Source organism: Gigantopelta aegis, chromosome 15 (genome assembly GCF_016097555.1).
Source record: "Gigantopelta aegis isolate Gae_Host chromosome 15, Gae_host_genome, whole genome shotgun sequence".
Classification (NCBI taxonomy): Eukaryota; Metazoa; Mollusca; class Gastropoda; order Neomphalida; family Peltospiridae; genus Gigantopelta; species Gigantopelta aegis.
In genome coordinates, this window is record NC_054713.1 from 42,766,208 (window position 1) to 42,787,320 (window position 21,113).

The 21,113-nt window shown below is 42.0% G+C and overlaps 1 protein-coding gene across 3 annotated transcripts in view; it reads left to right on the forward strand.

Annotated features, from left to right (window-relative positions):
* Positions 1-1,237: 1,237 nt before the first annotated feature.
* Positions 1,238-21,113, forward strand: part of LOC121390649 — a 24,366-nt gene continuing 4,490 nt past the window's right edge. The window contains exons 1-3 of one of the 3 annotated variants that reach the window (XM_041522513.1): positions 1,238-1,868; positions 8,432-8,567; positions 18,307-19,111. In XM_041522513.1, coding sequence (XP_041378447.1) covers positions 18,316-18,981 — 666 coding nt within the window. In that variant the 5' untranslated portion in view covers positions 1,238-1,868; positions 8,432-8,567; positions 18,307-18,315 and the 3' untranslated portion in view covers positions 18,982-19,111. Of the gene's footprint in view, positions 1,869-8,431; positions 8,568-18,306; positions 19,112-21,113 lie in introns of those variants that run through there. The other 2 variants (XM_041522514.1, XM_041522512.1) reach the window with 2 other exon arrangements.

Sequence of the window (21,113 nt, forward strand, 5' to 3'; positions counted from 1 at the left end):
GCTCTGAGACTTGGTGTCAGTCAGAGTGTCGTTGGCCGACTGTGGCAACGGTACCAAGCAACGAATTCTGTTCGAAATCGTCCACGTTCGGGAAGACCCCGAAGCACTACAAATAGAGAGGACCGCTACATCACCAATATGGCTCTACGTCAACGCACAACCACTGCACGCCGATTACGTGACAATCTGCGGACTGTGACTGGAACTCGAGTGTCTGATCAAACCATACGCAATCGTCTGAGAGCCAATAATCTACGCTGCCGTCGCCAGGCTGTTCGACCACCACTCCTACCACGTCACAGAACGGCCAGACGTCACTGGTGCACACTTCATCTGCGGTGGCAACGTGTGTTCAGTGGGGTCGAGTGATGTTCACTGATGAGTCCAGGTTTAGTCTCCAGTTCAACGACGGTCGGGTTCGTGTCTACAGACGTCCTGGGGAGCGCTTCGCTGACGTTAACGTTAAACAACGTCACCGGTTCGGTGGTGGCAGCGTCATGGTGTGGGGCGGCATCTCTATCCACCACAGGACCCCCCTCTATGTGGTGGATGGCAATCTGAATGGAATCCGCTATCTGAATGAGATTATCCGGCCGTTGGTTCTCCCAGGCCTTCAGCAGATTGGCGGCGGGGCAGTTCTGCAGGATGACAATGCCAGACCCCACCGCGCCAGGGTGGTAACGGACTTTCTCAGACAACAAGGTATCGCCAGGATGGATTGGCCAGCATATTCGCCTGACTTGGCCCCAATAGAGAAACGCCTGGGACGAATTAGGCAGGAGAGTTCGGGATAACCATGCCCCTCCGGCCAACCTTCATGATCTGGGTCAACTTCTTATGGCAGAGTGGCAGGCCATTCCCCAAGAGTTCTTCAGACGTCTGATCAACAGCATGAGGCAACGATGTGTCGAGTGTATTCGCGCCAGGGGTGGATTCACACACTATTAAACGAATGTTCTAATGTGTAAAATCCATGTTTGACAACCTTCAACTTTGACAGCATGTCATGTGACTTTCTTGTATACAGTGACGTTTATTTGTGGTTTTTTGTAAATATGGAACAATAAATAAAAAATTTGGTGTAGTTTACATCATCAATCTAATACACTCTGAAACTTATTTGGTTATAAATTTTTGACCCTTAAATTCTTTTGAGTAGTATATATGGCAACACCCCCCACCCACACCTGTTTCAGCGATCAACACAGAACTGTCCACTGGGAAAAGTATCGCCGACAGAAAGAACGTTTTAGAAGCCTACATTACGGAAAACGCCGAAGAACGATCGCGCGCACACACGTGTTTGTGGTTAGTGTAGCTCTGGTGCGCTGATGGGTTGGGAACCGAGCTGCATCGCTTAATTATTCTCAACAGCAGCAGTTGTACAGTCGTAATCTTCTCCTATGTACAACGCTGCCAACGACTCCGAGCTACTGAGTCGAGACAATGTCGGTGCACGGAGCGCCACCGCTGGCATTGATCACCGGGAAAGACAGCGCGCAACGCGGGCAAATTAATTCCCGTGAAAGACCACCTGAAACGTGATACGTACGCACACACAAGGGTTTGGCGGTGACAGCATACGATGTGTAGGTAGTACGATATTATTGTAACCATATGGCTCTGCTAAAAGCGCCGTCCACAAGCAGGAGTGTTTTCACGAGGGAACACGTTCAGTGAAGCGAGTAATACGCACACGTGTGTGATCCGTGGACTAATGAATCTTGTAGAGTGAACGCAAAAAGAACGGACTGTGACGATTTTTGTTTTTAACGCACGAAGAGATCCGATAAGACCCGAAAGGTGTCGGACCAGGTTTGGTCAGGTTGACTTGATCGGACGATCGAACACACACCTGTCACTGTCAGGTAAGTTGTTTCCGAGTTTCTCACGTGCAAGATCGTAAACTGCTTTTTGTTTTCGAGGGAGGCAGAGGCTATGGCATACAAATATATATCACAGGTGTTGGAAGCGGGGATTTAAAGGGACATACTCTAGTTTTTAAACACCACAACGTATTTTTCACTATGGGGCGGTTTCCTTCTAAATCTATTTGTCCCACTTTTTTCTTTAGCAATTTGTTTACAAATTTCATTTTACTGTTACGTTTTAAGTATCAGTACAAAAAGAACCTCTCTAAACTGTATACCTCTTAAAATCGGACGATGTACTTGATGCGCTAATTGGAGAGACTCCATTGTACACACAGGGATATAGATAGGCATTTTACTGAAAGATGACTTTTGGGTATAAATTGCACCCCCCCCCCCCATTTCCCCACCTTGTTTTTAACCGCTACCACACCACGCCTGGTGTATCAAAGGCAGTGGCATGTGCTATCCTGTCTATGGGATGGTGCATATAAAAGATCCCTTGGTTACTAATGGAAAAAAAAGTAGTAGGTTTCTTCTCTAAGACTACACGTCACCATTACAAATGTTTGACATGCAATAGCTGACGATTAATAAATGTTCTAGTGGTACCGTTAAACAAAAACTTTAATTTTGTTAGCTAGAATTGTAAGACCTCAATATATAAGGTGATGGCGGTGGCGGTGGGAGATCGACGCAGTTCACCCCCCCCCCCCCCCCCCCCCATCAAACCTCTTCTTTCTTCTTCAGCACCTTTTACATTTGCCGGGGCGGGACATAGCCCAGTGGTAAAACGTCCACTTGATGCGCGGTCGTTCTGTGATCGATCCCCGTGACGCGTCGGTAGGCCCATTGGGCTATTTTTCTTTGCAGCCAGTGCACCACAACTGGTATACCAAAGGCCGTGGTATGTGCTATCTTGTCTGTGTAATGGTGCATATAAAAGATCCCTTGCTACTAATGAAAAAGTGTAGCGGGTTTCCTCTCTGAGACTATACGTCGAAATTACCAAATGTTTGACATCCAATAGCCGATGATTAATAAATCAAGGTGCTCTAGTGGTGTCGTTAAACAAAACAAACTTCTTTTTTACATTTGCCTGTTGCCCCATAACACGACTCAGACAGTGTGGTTGCCCTCCGCCCATATGCCCCCCCCCCCCCCCCCCACACACACACACACAAGTATAAATTCATGGTTACATCAATGTCACGATCCATGGTAACCTCCATCTATTCGGAATTCCCATTGGTGTTATTTGTTCTTTATGTGAAGCACGGTAATTAGAAATAATCGAAGTTTTTATTCCAGGCTGTATAATTACTTACACGTCTTTTTACCGTGAAACCCAGGTCGGTTCGTAAATGTAAAAGCATATTAATCCCAAATGTTATTAACGTGCTGTTCATAACACAGAGAGCCTTTTATGCATATTCAGGGTCATACCTGGTATAAAATAAACTACGGGTCAGTAGAAAAATGAATCGGGGCATAATAATATATAGTCAGGCCAACAGGAACCGTGGGGTGGGGGGCGAGACCTGAGGACTGTACTCCCCATCTCCTCCCACTCGAGGATGAAAATGTAAAAAAAAAAAGATGGGTGTCAGTAAAATGAAAAGAAAAGGGCACTTTTAAATTAACAATGAAATTTTCTCATATCTTTTTTCGAGTTGAGACACCTATGCGTACGAGATCAGTGGGCGGGAACTGAGCCCCACCCCCACGGCACCCCACTCCCGTGCTAGAGAAAATCCTCAAATTCGGGCAAAAACGATAGAGATATTCGGAAAGAATGAGCCGTATTTCCATCAATATTAGTTGTAATTCATGTAAAAACGTGTAGCGATTCGTTTGCAACCCAATATTGCTGTTTGGTAAGTATTGGTAGCATTGATAATTTGGAAAAAGTTTGTTTTGTGTAACGACACCACTAGAGCACACTGCTTTATTAATCATCGGCTTTTGGATGTCAAACATTTGGTAATAATATGACACGTGGTCATAAGAGGAAACCCGCTACATTTTCCCCACAGACAGGAAAGCACGTACCACGGCCTTTGACCAGTTGCGGTGTACTGGTTGGAACTAGAAAAACCCAATCAGCTGAATGGATCCACCGAGGTGGTTCGATCCTACGACACAAACACCTTAAGCGATCACTCAACCGACGGAACCAAATCAGGCCCCTGCTAATATGACCCCCCCCCCCCCCCCCAACCTCGCAGTTATTCATATTCAGGCATTTTCGTTTAATTCTGGCAAAAACCAGCCTTCCCACTACAAACCCATCCCATGCCACTCCTCCCGAGCTCACCCCACCCCACTCCACACCAGACCACCCCACTCCACTCCACTCCGCCCCAGCCCACACCGCCCCAGCCCATACCGCCCCAGCCCACTCCACCCCAGCCCACACCACCCGTACGATACGTCTATTTTGATGCAGGTTTTAGCCAGTTGTCCCTCTGCCTGTTAAGGGGCGGGACGTAGCCCAGTGGTAAAGCGTTCGCTTGAAGCGCGGTCGGTCCAGGATCGATCCCCGTCGGTGGACTCATTGGGCCATTTCTCGTTCCAGCCAGTGCTCCACAGCTGCTGTAACAAAGGCCGTAGTATGCAGTGTCTGCACTTAACTTTTTTTTTTTTGAGTTGCCATCCGGGCAAGTGGTGACAGCACTTTCACTTGCCCGGATCTATTTTCACTTGCCCGAGTAATATTTTCTAAAAAAACAACAATATTGCAACAGATTATAAGAGAAAACATTTATTTTGAGTATTCTTCTGCACTCAACCAACCCACTCTTTAAATAAATAACAGACATGCTACTGTGACTCACCACTGTCAAAGTCAATACATTTGTGGTATTTCCAACAAACAAAGATGTTTGCGTTCACCAAACGTTGAGCACTGGTATAACCGACACAACCCCTTCCTCCCCCCACCCCATCTCAATGAAATAATAATAATTTAGAAAAAACCTAAAATATAATGTTCAGTGGGTACGATCTATAACGTGTACACATAACCAGGGCTGAATCTTGTCGACATGAATTTGTGCCCAATTTTACATGCCACTTAACTTACCTTACACCTATTCTTATATTGGGCATATGTTTATATGTAAAAGCAGACCTACACTTTTCATTGTGCAAAGTAGGCTACATAGCTGTACTTTTATTTATTTATTAATTATTGATTTAAAAAAAAAATCGGTCGCCAGGCAACCTTACTGTGGGTTTTCAGTCGACCGTTAAGTTCGAACCCTGGGTATGTACTATCCTGTCTGTGGAATGGTGCATATAAAAGATCCCTGGCTGCTAATCGAAAAAGAGTAGCCCATGAAGTGGCGACAGCGGGTTTCCTCTCTCAATATCTGTGTGGTCCTTAACCATGTGTCTGACGCCATATAACCGTAAATAAAATGTGTTGAGTGCGTCGTTAAATAAAACATTTCCTTCCTTCCTTCCTTCCTTCCTTCAATCCTCTGCCTGTTAGTCGCGGCGATGCTGTAACTTGCACTGCACCAAACTGGAAAGCAGAGACTTCCGTGTCAAAGTCGATTATTTACGGAGTAAACGCGAGCATGAGTGATTACAAGTGTTACGTGATTTTATTTATTTGAGTAAATACTACAGGGTAACATAAAAAATAAATAATCGATTTTCTGCAGAAATTTGTGTTTTTGCCTTGTCTTTCAACTTAAGTTAGGGCGGGATCTAAGTGAGTATTGGAAGAACGCTCACTCGACCAAAGCTTTTATTTCTGTTTAAGTCATAGAGAGGAAACCCGCTACATTTTTTTCCATTAGTAGCAAGAGGTATTTTATATGCACCATCCCACAGACAGAATAGCACATTGATTAATTAATCGTCGCATATTGGATGTCAAACATTTGGAAATTCTGACACGTAGTCATCAGAGGAAACCTGCTACGTTTTTCCATTAGCAGCAAGGGATCTTTTATATGCACTTTCCCCACATATAGAACAGCACATACCACGGCCTTTAACTAGTCTGTGGTGTACTGGGTGGAACGTTATGTCATAATATTGGCGTTTTGGACGTTACCGTAAGAAAAACGTCAGTTTGTTTTGTTTAACGACACAACTAAAGCACACCGATTTATTAATCATCGCCTATTGGATGTCAAACATTTCTTAATTACCGTACGAGGTACAAACATTGTTTCTTACACACCCATTGGTGAGAACATCATTCGTTATTTTTGATAACACATATTTGTTTACACATGTACGTGTGTTAACAATTTCAAGACATACAACTGGCAGCTCTGAGAGGTCATGACCCAGTAACCAAAGCGATCGAAAGTGGAGTGACGTCACTTTACATTCTGACTCCGGTGGAAATGAAATGGGTGACGTCACTTTACACTCCATACGCCATGACCCAGTTAGGCTACGTTCTGTAACAACATAATTTAGTTCATTATATTATTTACATTTTCATTTTTTCGAGGTATGTAAGAAATAGAATACTACATTCGTGTCCGTTTGATACCATTTATCTTACAACTCGTTGTTTAAAAACATATCCAACGAGCGAAAGCGAGTTGGATACGTTTTTAAACAACTCGTTGTAAGATAAATGGTATCAAACGGAAACTCATGTATTATTCTTTATGTATAGACGTGTCGGGTGTATCAAATGTTTGATATCCAATAGATGACGATTAATAAATCAATGCGCTCTAGTGGTGCCGTTAAACAAAACGAACATTAATTTTCATTTTAAAGTTAATACATTTTCTACGTGTGTACAGTACTACATAAATATATTGATCGATAACACAGTCGTGCGAGTTCATAATGAACTTGACTTTGGCATTTACTGTACATCGCTGAAAAAAGAGTTTGAAAAAAAAAAATCATTGTTGATGAACTGGGGACTGTTCAGTCAGCTGCTCGTTGCTAACGCTTGCGAACGTTTGACTAGCAGTCGACTTTTAGGAGCGAACACAATCAAACGTTCGCGAACGGTTTGAATCGGTGACTTGTTGGCCTGTGACCCATCTTGGACAGCTCTGAGCGTTTGCCAAAGACAGACGTGCTTGAGCCTTCAGTAGATATAAACACGCGTCAGATGGTTTACAAATTGTTTAGTGGCCTGGGTCTCATATTCGAAGGATACGAATATTCTCTGTGTGGTATTTGTCCATGGTGATTGCCATATCGTAATAACGAGTGAAATAGGAGGATAAATTCAAGGCAACCTGGAATAAGATACTGGTAGTAATTAATTTTTATATTAACTATAACGCAGGCGCGTGTGCAGAAAAGTATCCGTTGGGGGTGGGGTGGGTGGGGCAGATTTGGGTCTATATTGTGTCAAGCAACGTTTCTAGGATGGAGGAGGGGGTCCGACCATGCTCCACTGTAAAATAACATTTTAAAATTAGCTTTGAGTAGTGGAGAGGTCGACTCCTCAATCCCTCACCCCGCACCACCACACACACACTTTACACACTCTTATCACGTGAGCCAATATTAGCTTACTCTTGTGCGTTCCTATTATATATATGTTTACAAACTAAGTTCTGTTGTTTGCGTTGCGTTGATTAGTAATAGTTCGGGTTTATTACAGTGGAGTATAATTATTTATTAATGTTCTTAGTACAGGCATAACGAGGGGAACATCTATCATAGTCTGTCGGTGAGGAATACCAAACATTGATGTAACTCGAATTCTATTTTGAGCGCTTGTCGGTCCTAAAGAATAATGAGTATGTCATCGCGAATTGGCATGTTTCCATCACGCATAGCTATTTGAAATGAATCCTGCGGTTCGTCGTTTAGTTCCAATGCTAAACCGCTAGCTAAACCAGCGCTGTGCTTCGCCTGAAATAACCGACAGAGAGAGAGAGAGAGAGAGAGAGAGAGAGAGAGAGAGAGAGAGAGAGAGAGAGAGAGAGAGAGAGAGAGAGAGAGAGAGGGAGAGGGAGAGAGAGAGAGAGAGAGAGGGAGAGAGAGAGAGAGAGAGAGAGAGGGAGAGAGAGAGAGAGAGAGAGAGAGAGAGAGAGAGAGAGAGAGAGAGAGAGAGAGAGATGTTTTAAATAACGACGCACTCAACACATTTTATTTACGGTTATTTTGCGTCCGACATATGGTTAAGGACCACACAGATATTGAGAGAGGAAACCCGCTGTCGCAAATTCATGGGCTCTACTCTTTTCGATTAGCAGCAAGGGATCTTTTATATGCACCATCCCACAGACAGGGTAGTACATACTACGGCCGTTGATATACCAGTCGTGGTGCACTGGCTTGAACGAGAAATAGGCCCACTGACGGGAAGAGAGAGAGAGAGAGAGAGAGAGAGAGAGAGAGAGAGAGAGAGAGAGAGAGAGAGAGAGAGAGAGAGAGAGAAACAAATGTAATTTTTAATATATCGCTTAATTATACATGGCGCTAGGACGCCAGCGATCCGTATTCATTTGCTATTGATTGTCGTTATATTGTGTAAGCGTCACGCCTGTTTTATGTTTGTCAGTGTTATAACCCATGAATAATGTAACAGCTGAAGGTGTTACATTGTGTTACAGACATAAACTGGCAGTCAGTACGTACCACACACACAGTTAACACCACCGGCTGGTGAACGGCCGCGCGGCACAGTCTGTGTAGATTTCGGCACGAACTGTGTGTGAGGGAGCAGTGTTAATCATACATTAATTTGAGGTAGGTGTATCATACATATGTGTATACTGTACGTGTGTATGTGCATGTGCATGCCATTGTGTTGAATGTGAATGTGTATATGTAATGTATGTCTATATGTATATGTTTTGTGTACATTTGTATCATGTGCATGTGTAATATATGTACATTGTATATGTATATGCATGTGTAAATGTATGTGTGTATGTATGTTTGTATGTATGTATGTATGTATGTATGTATGTATGTATATATGTATATGTATGTAGGCATGTGTACAGGGGAAGGTTTTGGGGATCGAATCCCCTTTCCCATGCTCAAGCAATTTTATTTTCAATATATTTTCTGGAGGGGCATGACTCAACTCCGCCCCCGTTAACTTCGCTCTCCACAGTCTAGACCCCTGCTAACATTTCTGCACACGCACCTGGTATGTGTGTACATGTGTGTGTGTGTGTGTGTGTGTGTGTGTGTGTGTACATGTGTGTGTTTTGTATGTGTGTGTGTGTGTGTGTGTGTGTGTGTGTGTGTGTCTGTGTACATGCGTCTGTGTGTTGTGTGTGTGTGTCTCTATGTTTGTTTGTTTGTTTGTATGTATGTATGTAAGAAAAGCACGTATGCATGTGTTTCTCAAAAGAGTATGACGAACCTCCCCTCTTCTTGTTTTCTTGCACGGCCCTGTAATAATAGCCTTTCAATTAGCAATGTTATTGTGTGTGTAATTGCATGGCACAGTCTTGAACTCTCCGTGAACGCGTGGACGCCCGGCGTGTTTTAAAATGGTTCCAACCGGCCTCGGCACTGGTGTCGTGGTTAAGCCATCGTACAAAAGGCTGGTAGGTACAGGGTTCGCAGCCCGGTAACGGCTCACACCCAGAATCGAGTTTTACCGACTCGGTGGGTAGGTGTTCAATCACTACACCCTATTCTTTCTCACTAACCAACTAACAACTAACCCACTGTCTTGGACAGACAGCCCAGATAGCTGAGGTTTGTGCCCAGGACAGCATGCTTGAACCTTAATTGGATATAAGCACGGCACTAATTTAAAAGAAAGAAAGAAGGAAAGACAGCTAACTAGATTCGGGCAGTATATTGTTTGTATTTTCGGTTCAAAGTAATAAACAACTGTGCAATGTCATTAGTGTTTTATTGATTATTTTTCTTCCAGGTTGCTTGCCTACACTTTGAAAGCATTGTCGTCGGAAAATTTCATCAATTTTTAAGGGTGGGAGTGGGTGGGTGTAGAATTGCATTTATTAAAGAAACACACAAAAAAACAACAAAAAAAACATGTGACGGATCATGCTCTTAATTTAGTTTTCGCCTGTGGCGATATTAATTGTTTTAGAGGGCCGTGTGCAGTTCCAATATGCACTTAAGCCCAGGTGGGCACTTTGTTACGTAATACCTCTGCGCGACAGTGGTCGAGCTGTACCCTCTAATACACACCCAGTCCAGGCGTGGAGGCCATGTGGCCAGTAGTTACGTAATACCTCCGCTAGTTCGGTACGATCGGGGTATTGCTGGCGAACTAGGCGACGACCAGTCTAGGCTTCTAAGAAAAATATGCCGGCTTGGTCGCTGTGGAAATATCACTTGATAGGGGGAGGACCGCGTTGTGCCCCAGGCGATATTCGGAATTTTATGATAAATAGCTAGGGTTTTAGAGATATCAGGGAGAAACAAAAGGAAGGCTCCAGGGGATCGTTGTCCGTCCGGACTGGTAAATATTTTATTTCTGCTCTGTGTATAACCTTGATGTGATTGATGTGACTTTAAATATTTTAATACTGTATTATACCAATATTATTTAGACGGTGCTGCCGGTAATCTGACGCAGTAAACTGTAGGCTCACTGTTCTAATATATATAAAGCTTAACCAGTCATCCTAGAGGACCTAGGTAAACTGTAGGTTATTGTCTTTATTGTGATAGGTACCAGTATTAAGTCTGTATTACAAGGTTACTGAATGAGTAGTTAAGGGTTAATTAAAAATTAACCAGTTAGAATAGAGTTGTAATTCCTTTATTAATTAAGTTCCCCTGGAAGCGTTTCTCAATTATCACACGTGTGGGTGTTGTGTCACGGTGAAGTGATTAGAATATTGTGTAAACTAGACACCTAGTGATTAACTAATTAAGTGATTAGTTCTGGGTTGTTATTATATTGTTGTTGTTAATTAACTACTGCGGCAGTACATTTGTCTGCGTAGTAGTAATACAGATTCCAAAGTGTATAGTGTTTTTGTTGTGTTTTCTAGTGAACTAAACGTGCTATATTACATATACTTTATATAAGATCTTATCTCTGATCATACCTAGACGAGCCACGCGGTTATAACTGCCCGTTACAGAGAGATCTAATAGATATACAGTTAGGAGAGATATTTGGATAATCGTGTTTCATTCAGTTACGGGTATTGTAGGATCCCCGTGACACCCCAGAAAAATCCAAGCGAACTTTTAAACGATATCCCGATGGCAATGTCATAAATTATGAGCTATTCCTGTGAACATTTAAAAAACCCTGATCGACAAAAATATATTGTCATGTACTAGCAACGATGAAGAACAGCAAGACCTAAGATTTAAACAACAATTTTAATTTACAACAACACATTTAAATAAATATACATGATACACATCACATTCTTTCGAGACACCTTTCAAGGTTTCCGAATTTTCAATACCATAATCAATAATTAGTATGTCATTACATATTGATATTCAGTTCGCCTTTCAACTGGAAGTGTGTGTGTGTGGGGGGAGGGGGGGGGGTGCACCGCCTATTCTGACACACGCCCTCCCCACCAGCTTGGTTGGAGGGACGATGCTCTATCCTGCCCATTGATTAAAATGCATACTGAAAAGTAACATTATTGCATCGTATCGAATATTGATTTGTGTCTGATATTATTTGTTTGTGTGAGGGGTTTTTGGTTGGTTGGTTTGTGGTTCGTTGGTTCGTTGGTTCGTTGTTTTCTGTTTTTTGTTTGTTTGTTGGTTGGTTGGTTCGTTGATTGATTGGTTCGTTTGTTGCTTGGTAGATTGGCTTTTAGTTTTGTTTGTTTACAGTTTGGTTTGTGTATTGTATTTTATGGGTTTTTGTTTGTTTACAGTTTGGTTTGTGTATTGTATTTTATGGGTTTTTGTTTGTTTACAGTTTGGTTTGTGTATTGTATTTTATGGGGTTTTGTTTGTTTGTCGTTTTTTTCTTTAGGGGCGGGACGTAGGCCAGTGGTACAGCGCTCGCTCGATGCGTGGTCGGTGTGGGATCGATCCCCGTCGGTGGGCCCATTGGGCTATTTCTCGTTCCAGCCAGTGCACCACGACTGGTATATCAAAGGCTGTGGTATAGACTACCCTGTCTGTGGGATGGTGCATATAAAAGATCCCTTGCTGCTAATCGAAAAGAGTAGCCCATGAAGTGGCGACAGCAGGTTTCCTCTCAAAATCTGTGTCGTCCTTAACCGTATGTCTGACGCCATATAACCGTAAATAAAATGTGTTGAGTGCGTCGTTAAATAAAACATTTCTTTCTTTCTTTGTTTTGTTTAAATATCTTGATAACAATGAAATCTTTAGATTTGTTTACTCGGATCATTTGGCTCGTCTGATGGTATTAAGTACCTGTTGTTATTGTTTTTGTCGGTTGAACGGTAATAATGATGTTGGTGTTGTTGTAGCGCATATATGAGGAGCGGTGGATCGCCAAATCAGTTCTCCTAGTTGGAAGCATTGTTGACGACCTGTGTATCAAAAGTCGTGACATGTATCGTGTTGTTACTTGAGAAGATGAATACTTAAGATTACGGTCATGCAGTGCTTTTAAACAAACTATATTTCAAAAGTCGTGATATATATACTCTTCAAAAGAAGAAACGCAAAACCACATTGTCGTAACATTTGGAGAATTGATTTAATTATTGAATGGTGAGTCCGATAATTACCAAATGTTGCAGGATTGTTCACAATTCACTCTAGTCCATTGTGAGTAAGTGATAGGACACACCACCAAGGTCAAGGTCATCTGGAGTCAATACCGGGTGTGGCCTCCGCGTATGTTGACAACTGCCTGGCACCGCCTGCCCATTGAAGCAACCAGAGTACGGATGACGTCCCGGGGGATGGTGGCCCACTCGGTCTGCAAGGCTGCTGCCAGCTCAGGCAGGGTCTGGGGATGTGGTTGTCGCTGTCGGAGGCGTCGGTCCAACTCGTCCCATAGATGCTCAATTGGGTTCAAATCCGGTGATATCGATGGCCAAGGAAGGACATTAATGTTGTTGTTCTGTAGGAAAGCCGTTGTGAGACGTGCTGTGTGAGGCCTGGCGTTGTCATGTTGGAACACTGCGTTGGCGTTGGCCATAACTGGAACGATGTGTGGCCGGAGGATCTGGTCAATGTAGCCCTGTGCATCCAGGTTGCCCTGCACGTGGACCAGTTCAGTTCTGCCAGTGTGTGAGATGGCTGCCCACACCATGACACTACCCCCACCGAATCTGTCCACTTCCTGCACGCAGTCTGCCGCATAACGTTCACCACGACGCCTATACACGCGACATCTTCCATCATGACGTCGGAGCAGAAATCGGGACTCATCACTGAACCACACCTGTCTCCATCGCAGTTGAGGCCATTGTCGATGAATCTGGCACCACTGCAGTCGGAGTCGACGGTGTTGTGGTGTTAAGATGACACCTCGAACTGGACGTCTGGCACGAATTCCTACCTCACGTAGGCGGTTCCGTACGGTCTGGTCGGATATCCTGCGCAAACCTGGTATTGCTGCGGCTGTGGAGGTGGCAGTAGTCAATCGTTCCCGAAGGTGGCGTACCCGGATGTAGCGGTCCTGCCCGGGGGTAGTGACTCGTGGTCGACCGGATCTAGGGAGGTCACGTGTTGATCCATGTTGCTGGTAACGGTCCCACAGTCTGGAGATGGTGCTTGGGGACACATGGAATGCCCTGGCAACGGCCGTTCTGGATTCGACTGCGTCTTGTCGGCCGATGGCATTGTTTCTCTGCGGTTCACTGAGACGTGGCATGTCCTGGATTGTCAACTGTCGGCCAGATACAGAGGCCAGGCAAGCGAACACCCTGCACTTTTATACTGTCGGTGTTCATGTTGCACGTGCAGACAACGCACGTGCAGTGGTGACATGGTTTGCACGTGGCTGCGTTTTTGCGAATATTCACATTTTGGAACTTTATTGTACAGTAGCTGCGTTTTATCGAATGTAACCGTGGGAATGTGTTTGGGACATGCAATGACCTTATATTCACAAAGCATGAACCGGTAGGAAACAAAAAATCGGAGTTATAACCCATTTGTACCCTTTTGCGTTTCTTTTTTTGAAGAGTATATATATCATATTGCACATCACTTAGTTGAGAAGATATAAAATATATACCTTGCTTTTTGATCGATCTATATAAAACCAAAAGTCGTGATATATATCATATTGCATATTACTTGGGAAGATTAATATAAAATATACCTTGCTTTTTAATCGACCTATATATCAAACTAAAAGTCATGATATATATCATATTTCATATTAGTTGGGAAGAATGATATCAAAGGTATCATGTTTTTAATCGAATTCTATATCATAAGTAATATCGTCTTGTTAGTTGAGAAGACGTATATAAAAGATGCCTTGGTTTTACTTGGAAGTAGTAGCCTATGTAGGCGGTGTGCAGGACATTGTGCAAGGAAGATCTAGACTGCAGCAAATGAAGAATGGGGGGGGGGGGGGGAACCCCTCCACTTTCATACGCCCTGCTACGTGGTGGCAGCGAGTATTCGTTTATCATTTTCTGTGTCTTGTTCCAGCCAGTGCACCACGACTGGTATATCAAAAAACCGTGGTATGTGCTGTCCTGACTGGGATGGTCCATATTAAAGATCCTTTGCTACTAATAACAAAAATGTAGCGGGTTTCATTTTCTAAGACTTAAGTCAAAATTACCAAATGTTTGACATTTTATAGTCGATGATTAGTGCTCTAATGGTGTCGTTAAACAAAGAAAACTTTAACTTGTTTTAATTGCGGGTTAGAGATGTGACTCAGTGGTAAAGCTCTCAGTTTAGGGCTTCTAGATTGTGGTAGCCCCACTCTGCTGGGCTAGTAAATAACTACTATTCCATGCCCGACGGCTAGTGAAAAAAACGTCATTTCATTTCAACCCATTTTTCGTGCTTATATCCAATTAAGGTTCAAGCACGCTGTCCTGGACACACTGCTCAGCTATCTGGGGTGTCTGTCCGGGACAGTGGGTTAGTTATTAGTTGTCAGTGAACGAGAAGAGGGTGCAATGGTCTTACACCTACCCACTGAATCCTGTACCTACCAGCCTTAAGTTCGATGGCTTAACCACGACACCACCGAGGCCGGTAAAAGTTGTCAACTGCTGCATTTAAGTCTATTTTGTAAATATGAATATCCTGTCCCCACTCCTTCCTCCCCAATCTTAGTGTTTTTAATATATTTACTTTAAAGTAAAGTAGGGCTAGGGATTTTTTATTGGTGGCTAGTATTTTGTTTTTAAATTACTGATCCCATGGCTAGTAGATTTAAATTTTAAAAAAATTAATTCTAGAAGCCCTGTCTCAATGTACTTATGTTTTCCCCAAACAGACTTTAACTCATTGTTTTTCCGTTTCCTAGATCTGGCCCCGTGCTTATAAACCTTAAAGTCTAGACTTTAATAAAATCCAGACTTTAACGTCATGGCAACGCTATTCAAATAGCAATACGTTAAAGTCTGGCCTTTATTAAAGTCTAGACTTTAAGTTTTATAAGCACGGGCCCAGGTGTGTTTTGAACACCACCATTTATTCACTTTGGTAATTATTCTGTCAGAATAAATTGTGTGAACAAGCTCTCGCTGTCAAGACAATTGTCAGAATAAATTGTGTGAACAAGCTCTCGCTGTCAAGACAATTGTGGCCCTGCTATATTTATAGCACAATTACCTTGTAAGTGAAAATCAATATATAACAGTTTGTGTTTAGATGGCGATTTACACACGCACATTTATATTATGATAGCCTTGGTGGCGCAGTGATTAAGCCATCGGACTAAATGCTGGTGGGTACAGGGTTCGCAGCCCGGTATGGGCTCCAACCCAAAGCGAGTTCTTAAGGGCTCAATGGGTAGGTGTAAGGCCACTACACCCTCTTCTTTCTCACTAACCACTAACCAACTAACAACTAACTCCACTTGAACCTTAATTGGATATAAGCACGAAAATAAGTTGAAATGAAATGAAATATGTTATTATCCTGAGTGTGGAATGGGGAGAGGGCGTGGTCGTTGTCGTTCAATAAATACGTTATATAATGACATTGCTTATGCAAAGATATGCAATTTGTAAGTGACAACAATAATGACAACAGACAAATAGACAATAAAAAAAAACTGGCGACCAAGGGGATTGCCAGACCACTAGAGCACCACATTGATCATCTTCGCATGCCAATGTACCATTCCATATAGTTATGCGCTTTGGTACCTTGGCTTGCGAAGATGCAATTTGACATACGTGTTTGTTCCTCAATGCAAACTGGTATAGGCGCGCTGGTCACCATTGCGAAAAGGGTGGTGGTGGTGGTGGTGGTGGTGTGGGTGTGGGTGTGGGTGTGGGTGTGGGTGGGGGGGTGAGGGAGGCTGATTTTTGCCCGAATTAAACGAAAATCCAAACGAACCACAACGAATTTTGCGTGGATTACATGGATAACTGATTATATATTATGAGTAGAATCATAAGCTGGAGCAAAACCTCAAATTCGTGGAGAAATTATACAGATATTCGGTCAAAATGTGCTAACCTGATACCTTTTTACCATATAATATGTGCACCATTCTACCCTCAAAATTAGTTATAATCCATGTAAAAATGCGCAGTGGTTCGTTTGCAACCCTATATAGCTGATTGGTAGTAATGCTAATATTATTAAATAAGAACCTTTGCAGATTCGGGCATTTTCGTTTTATTCGGGCGACACTAGCCTGCCCCCTAGAAAAACGGGAGCCCGTACGCCTAGGAGTGGCATGATGAAAATACATAGTGAAACGTTTTCAGATCAATTTATATTTTGTCCGAACGTCTACATCGTCTCCTAATGCCAATATTTGCTCTAGTATTGGGTGGAACCAGTTGACCACGCCCCCCCCCCCCCCCCCTCGTCCTCCTCTCCCGTACATTTTTGAAAACTGGCCAAAAGTCGTTAAATATGGTAGACGCGTTTTTTTATCATCAGCTTATCACTGTTCGACCGAGTACGAAGCCATCAATGTATGTTAAAGATGTTTAGCAAGCATGCTTCAGAATTCATTCTGTGGGTGCCATCCAGTGCACCACAACTGGTGTAACAAAGACCGTGGTATGTACTATCCTGTCTGTGGGATGGTGCATATAAAATATTCCTTGCTGCTAATCGAAAAGAGTAGCCCATGAAGTGGCGACAGCGGGTTTTCTCTCTCAATATATGTGTGATCCTCAACCATATGTCTGACGCCATATAACCGTAAATAAAATGTGTTGAGTGCGTCGTTAAATAAAACATTTCCTTCATTCATTCATTCTATGGAGTGGGAAGCAGTGTTTGCTTACTTCCCATGTTTTAATTTGTAACACGAGCTATAAACTGATGAGCATTTCTGGAGTACAAAATCTATTCATAAACCTGATTATCAGAAAACGCATTGTACAACGGTATTTTGAGCAGCAGTTGCATCCTACTCGCTATCAATTTGAAGCATTGAGTTTCTAATTATGAGACGTGTACTGATGTCACCATGCAGATTAATGTGACCAACCATTGTCACTTTTTATATGTACGAATGGCTGGAAAGAGAAATAGCCCAAATGGGCTACGTCTCCCGGATAGAGAATAGGTATTAAAGGTAAAATTAAAAAAAGAAAAGTTTTATGATTTATTAATCATCAGCTATTGGATGTCGAACATTTGGTAATTTAGCCCAATGAGCCCACAAACGGGGATTGATCTTAAACCGACCGCTCTCCAAGCGTGCGCTTTACCACTGGGCTACGTCACGCCCTATACTTATATAGAAAAGAGAACCCCAAAGAAGTACATCCGTTTTGCATTTGTACAGAGATATGGTCTTGATCGCGGATAAAGCCAAATTAAAAATAAAAACAAGTTGGTGATCGTCCTTTTGATCACACAAATCAGGGATGGGGGAGGGACAGGGCCGTAGCTAGGATTTTTTTTTGGGGGGGGGGCAACTGAGTAGTTAATAGTCTAAAACTCCTTAAACATTTAAGAAGAGAATTTTCTTTAAGTTTCTATAATGTTTTCCGGCCCGGGGGAGGGGGGGGGGGGTATTTTTTTCTGTGAAAAACTATAAAACCCTGGATACTATTTTGTTTGCGGGAGTAGTAGCCAACAGCGCATGCGCCTGGATGTTGTAGTTCCTTCACTGGCCGCCAGATGGACCTGGTGATGGTTTAACCCGTTACGGCGCTTGTGAAAGTTGAATTGCTGCTATCTCGACGCATTTTTAACAGTTTTTAAAATAAATTCAGGGGAGGGCGCATTTTTCAGGTACGGGCGGGGACGATCACTAACTCTTTTTTTTTTTTTTTTTTTGCCTAACGGTTTTGTCTTTCAGATTCCAATTCATCAACAACAAATAATCACCTAGCTTTCTCTGGATTCATTTTATTTATTTTAAAATCTGTTTCCTTTTCATATTTAAACCTCTATTTTACAATATGTATTTCAGGTGTCAATAATGGCACGATCTGCGATACTCCCGCTGTTTGCCGCCTGCATCTTGTTAACCGACGCGTCACAGGACGACGGAGGACCACTCAACGTAACAGTCAGCGGGCAGCCGCTACTGATGAAATTTCCGGTTCCGGTGGTGTCTTCTGTGACTGACTTTCTGCACATTGAGCTCACCAAATCGACGACATCCAGCCTGGGCATAACGTGGACGCTCCCGGACTACAAACAGAACGGGACCCTCGAAGCCGTGTTCGTCGGCTACAAGCAGAGCTTAGGCAAATTCGTCTCCGACAGACTGGACGGCGCCGTGGACGAATTTGAGCTGAGCCATCTAAAGACGGACACGGATTACACAGTGTGCGTGGAGGTGATAGAAAACGTGACCAACACGCTGGTGTCGCACGCCAAGTGCGTGACGCTGAGGACGATCAAGGTCATCAGGACAGACAGTATTCTTATCCTTCTCTTCGTGATCGCCTACACGATCGGTCTGCCCGTTCTGGGCTGCATCATGTGGAGACGGAAAGTGGACGCCTTGTCAGGCGTGCACGTTTCGGAGTCGCACGCCATGCATAACTACGGACACGACTCCAAGGTAATGAGATGGCACGAGTTCGAGGAACATGTTATGTTGAACCCTAAGGGAAGTGATGCCGATGCACAGCATTAACTCTTTATATGCTCGTTTCTTTAACTCTTTTTGTTTTTCGTTTCCCTTTTCTTTTTTTTCTTATTCGGGGTTTTTTTTAGTGTTTTTTTTTTTTTTTCGTTTTTCGTTTTTTTTTTCGTATTTCGGTTTTGTTTTTCATTTTTTTTTTTTTTCATTTCGTTTTTTTTTTTTTCGTTTTATTTATTTATTTATTATACATACCTTTTTAACTCTTTGGTTTTCTTTTATACCGTGGGAATCCAACTTTAAAATAACTAAAATATTTATTTTTGAAACTCCGCCTTTCCATTTTTTTTTATTTTTTTTTCGTTTTTCGTTTTTTTTTTTTCTTATTTCGGTTTTTTTTTTTTTTTTTTTTTTTTTTTTTTCATTTCGTTTTTTTTTTTTTTTTTCGTTTTTATTTATTTATTTATTATACATACCTTTTTAACTCTTTGGTTTTCTTTTATACCGTGGGAATCCAACTTTAAAATAACTAAAATATTTATTTTTGAAACTCAGCCTTTCCATTGTTTCATCTCCTTTTTTAAATTATTGACTTAAAAGACAATCATTTTTGTGAATGTGATTCGGTGTTGGTGCTACCTCTTTTAATACAACCTGGCGTGATAGTTTTGTTCGTAGTTTTAATGTTTGGTAGTTGATTGTAATAACAGACCACCAAATCCTCCCTTGAACTTTATTTGTACAGAAAAACATATGATGCTGTTTGAAAGATGTAGAAGGATAAACCCACCGAGTGCAGTGAAGTGTATAATTGTAAGCATGAACAGTTTTCAGCGATGAAGGCTGTGATACTCACCAAAAAATCTCATTCTGCCTACTAAGTTATGAATTGGAAATATTTTGAATGCAAGAACATTAGTTTCAGAATGTACAACTATTAACAAGATGACAGCATTTGTTTAAACACCCCTTTAGACTCTGTCTTGAGTAGTGATTTGATTTTGCATGCAGAAGGTTTGTTTTTACCCTCATCATCTTCTCTGCCATTATGACCGGTTTTGAAACCAGTTTTCACATAATTGTTTTCATACCATGTATCATAAAACATAATGAAACATAGTCCTTCTTGGGGGCATGCCTATATTCGCTCAACTATGTATTCCATCAGCTGATCATTTCAAAAAGTCGGGTATCTAGGCAACGTGTGCATTTTAGGAAGGGGATGCGGTAAAAAAAAAGCCAAGAATAATTATTTCACAACTCTGATCCAGGGGGGAATCAGGGATACGCTCCCGCTAAATATATTCAAGTGCCTTTTTGTTCTGGCTGTTTTTGGTGGAGGGTTTTTTGTTTTTCTCTCAAAATTAATTGGATTGCCCGCTTCACGATTTGCTCCATGTGCGAGTTTGCATTTAGCCCACCCCCACCCACCCAATAAATAAATAAAATTAAATTAAATACATACATGAATAATATATATATATATATATATATATATATATATATATATATATATATATATCCCCTGGATCCGCCCCTATTCAGATGTAGCCTATAATTTTAAAATTATAGACAGTAGGTTATATACTCAGAAATAAATTCTACATGGCTGAAAAAGAAGAAATTAGTATAATACACAAAACAAGGAAACTGTTGTGACATCAAGCCCAATGTATGTATCAGATTATTGTTTTCTTCTGCATTCGCTTATAAAGCACAGACATAGTCTTTGGTGAAAATTCTGTTTAGTAGTATATCGGTATTATGGTGAAATGCACTTTTATTTACTATATTATTACAGTATTTGTTTTGAGTAGTATAAGTTGTCAAGCAAGAAACAAAGTCTAAGACAGAAATGCCATGATACGTGTTGTAATAGTTAGCACCATTAAAGGGACAGTAACATATTTACAAATACTATGTTTCGCTATATGTTTCGCTATATGTTTCGCTATATGTTAAAAACAAATAACTAAACATTAATGGATTCCATGCATAATCTTTGCATATATAACTCAGGAATATAGAAGTTGTAATGAGCTTATACCGCGTTAACAGTCACGTTTAGTCCATCTAGATTCCTGTCTTATCACATCGCAACACATCTTACGGAATCTGGTAAACTGATTTGTCGGCAATATCCGCCTGGTATAACGTGTACAGTGTTCGCGTTAACTGAACGCGCC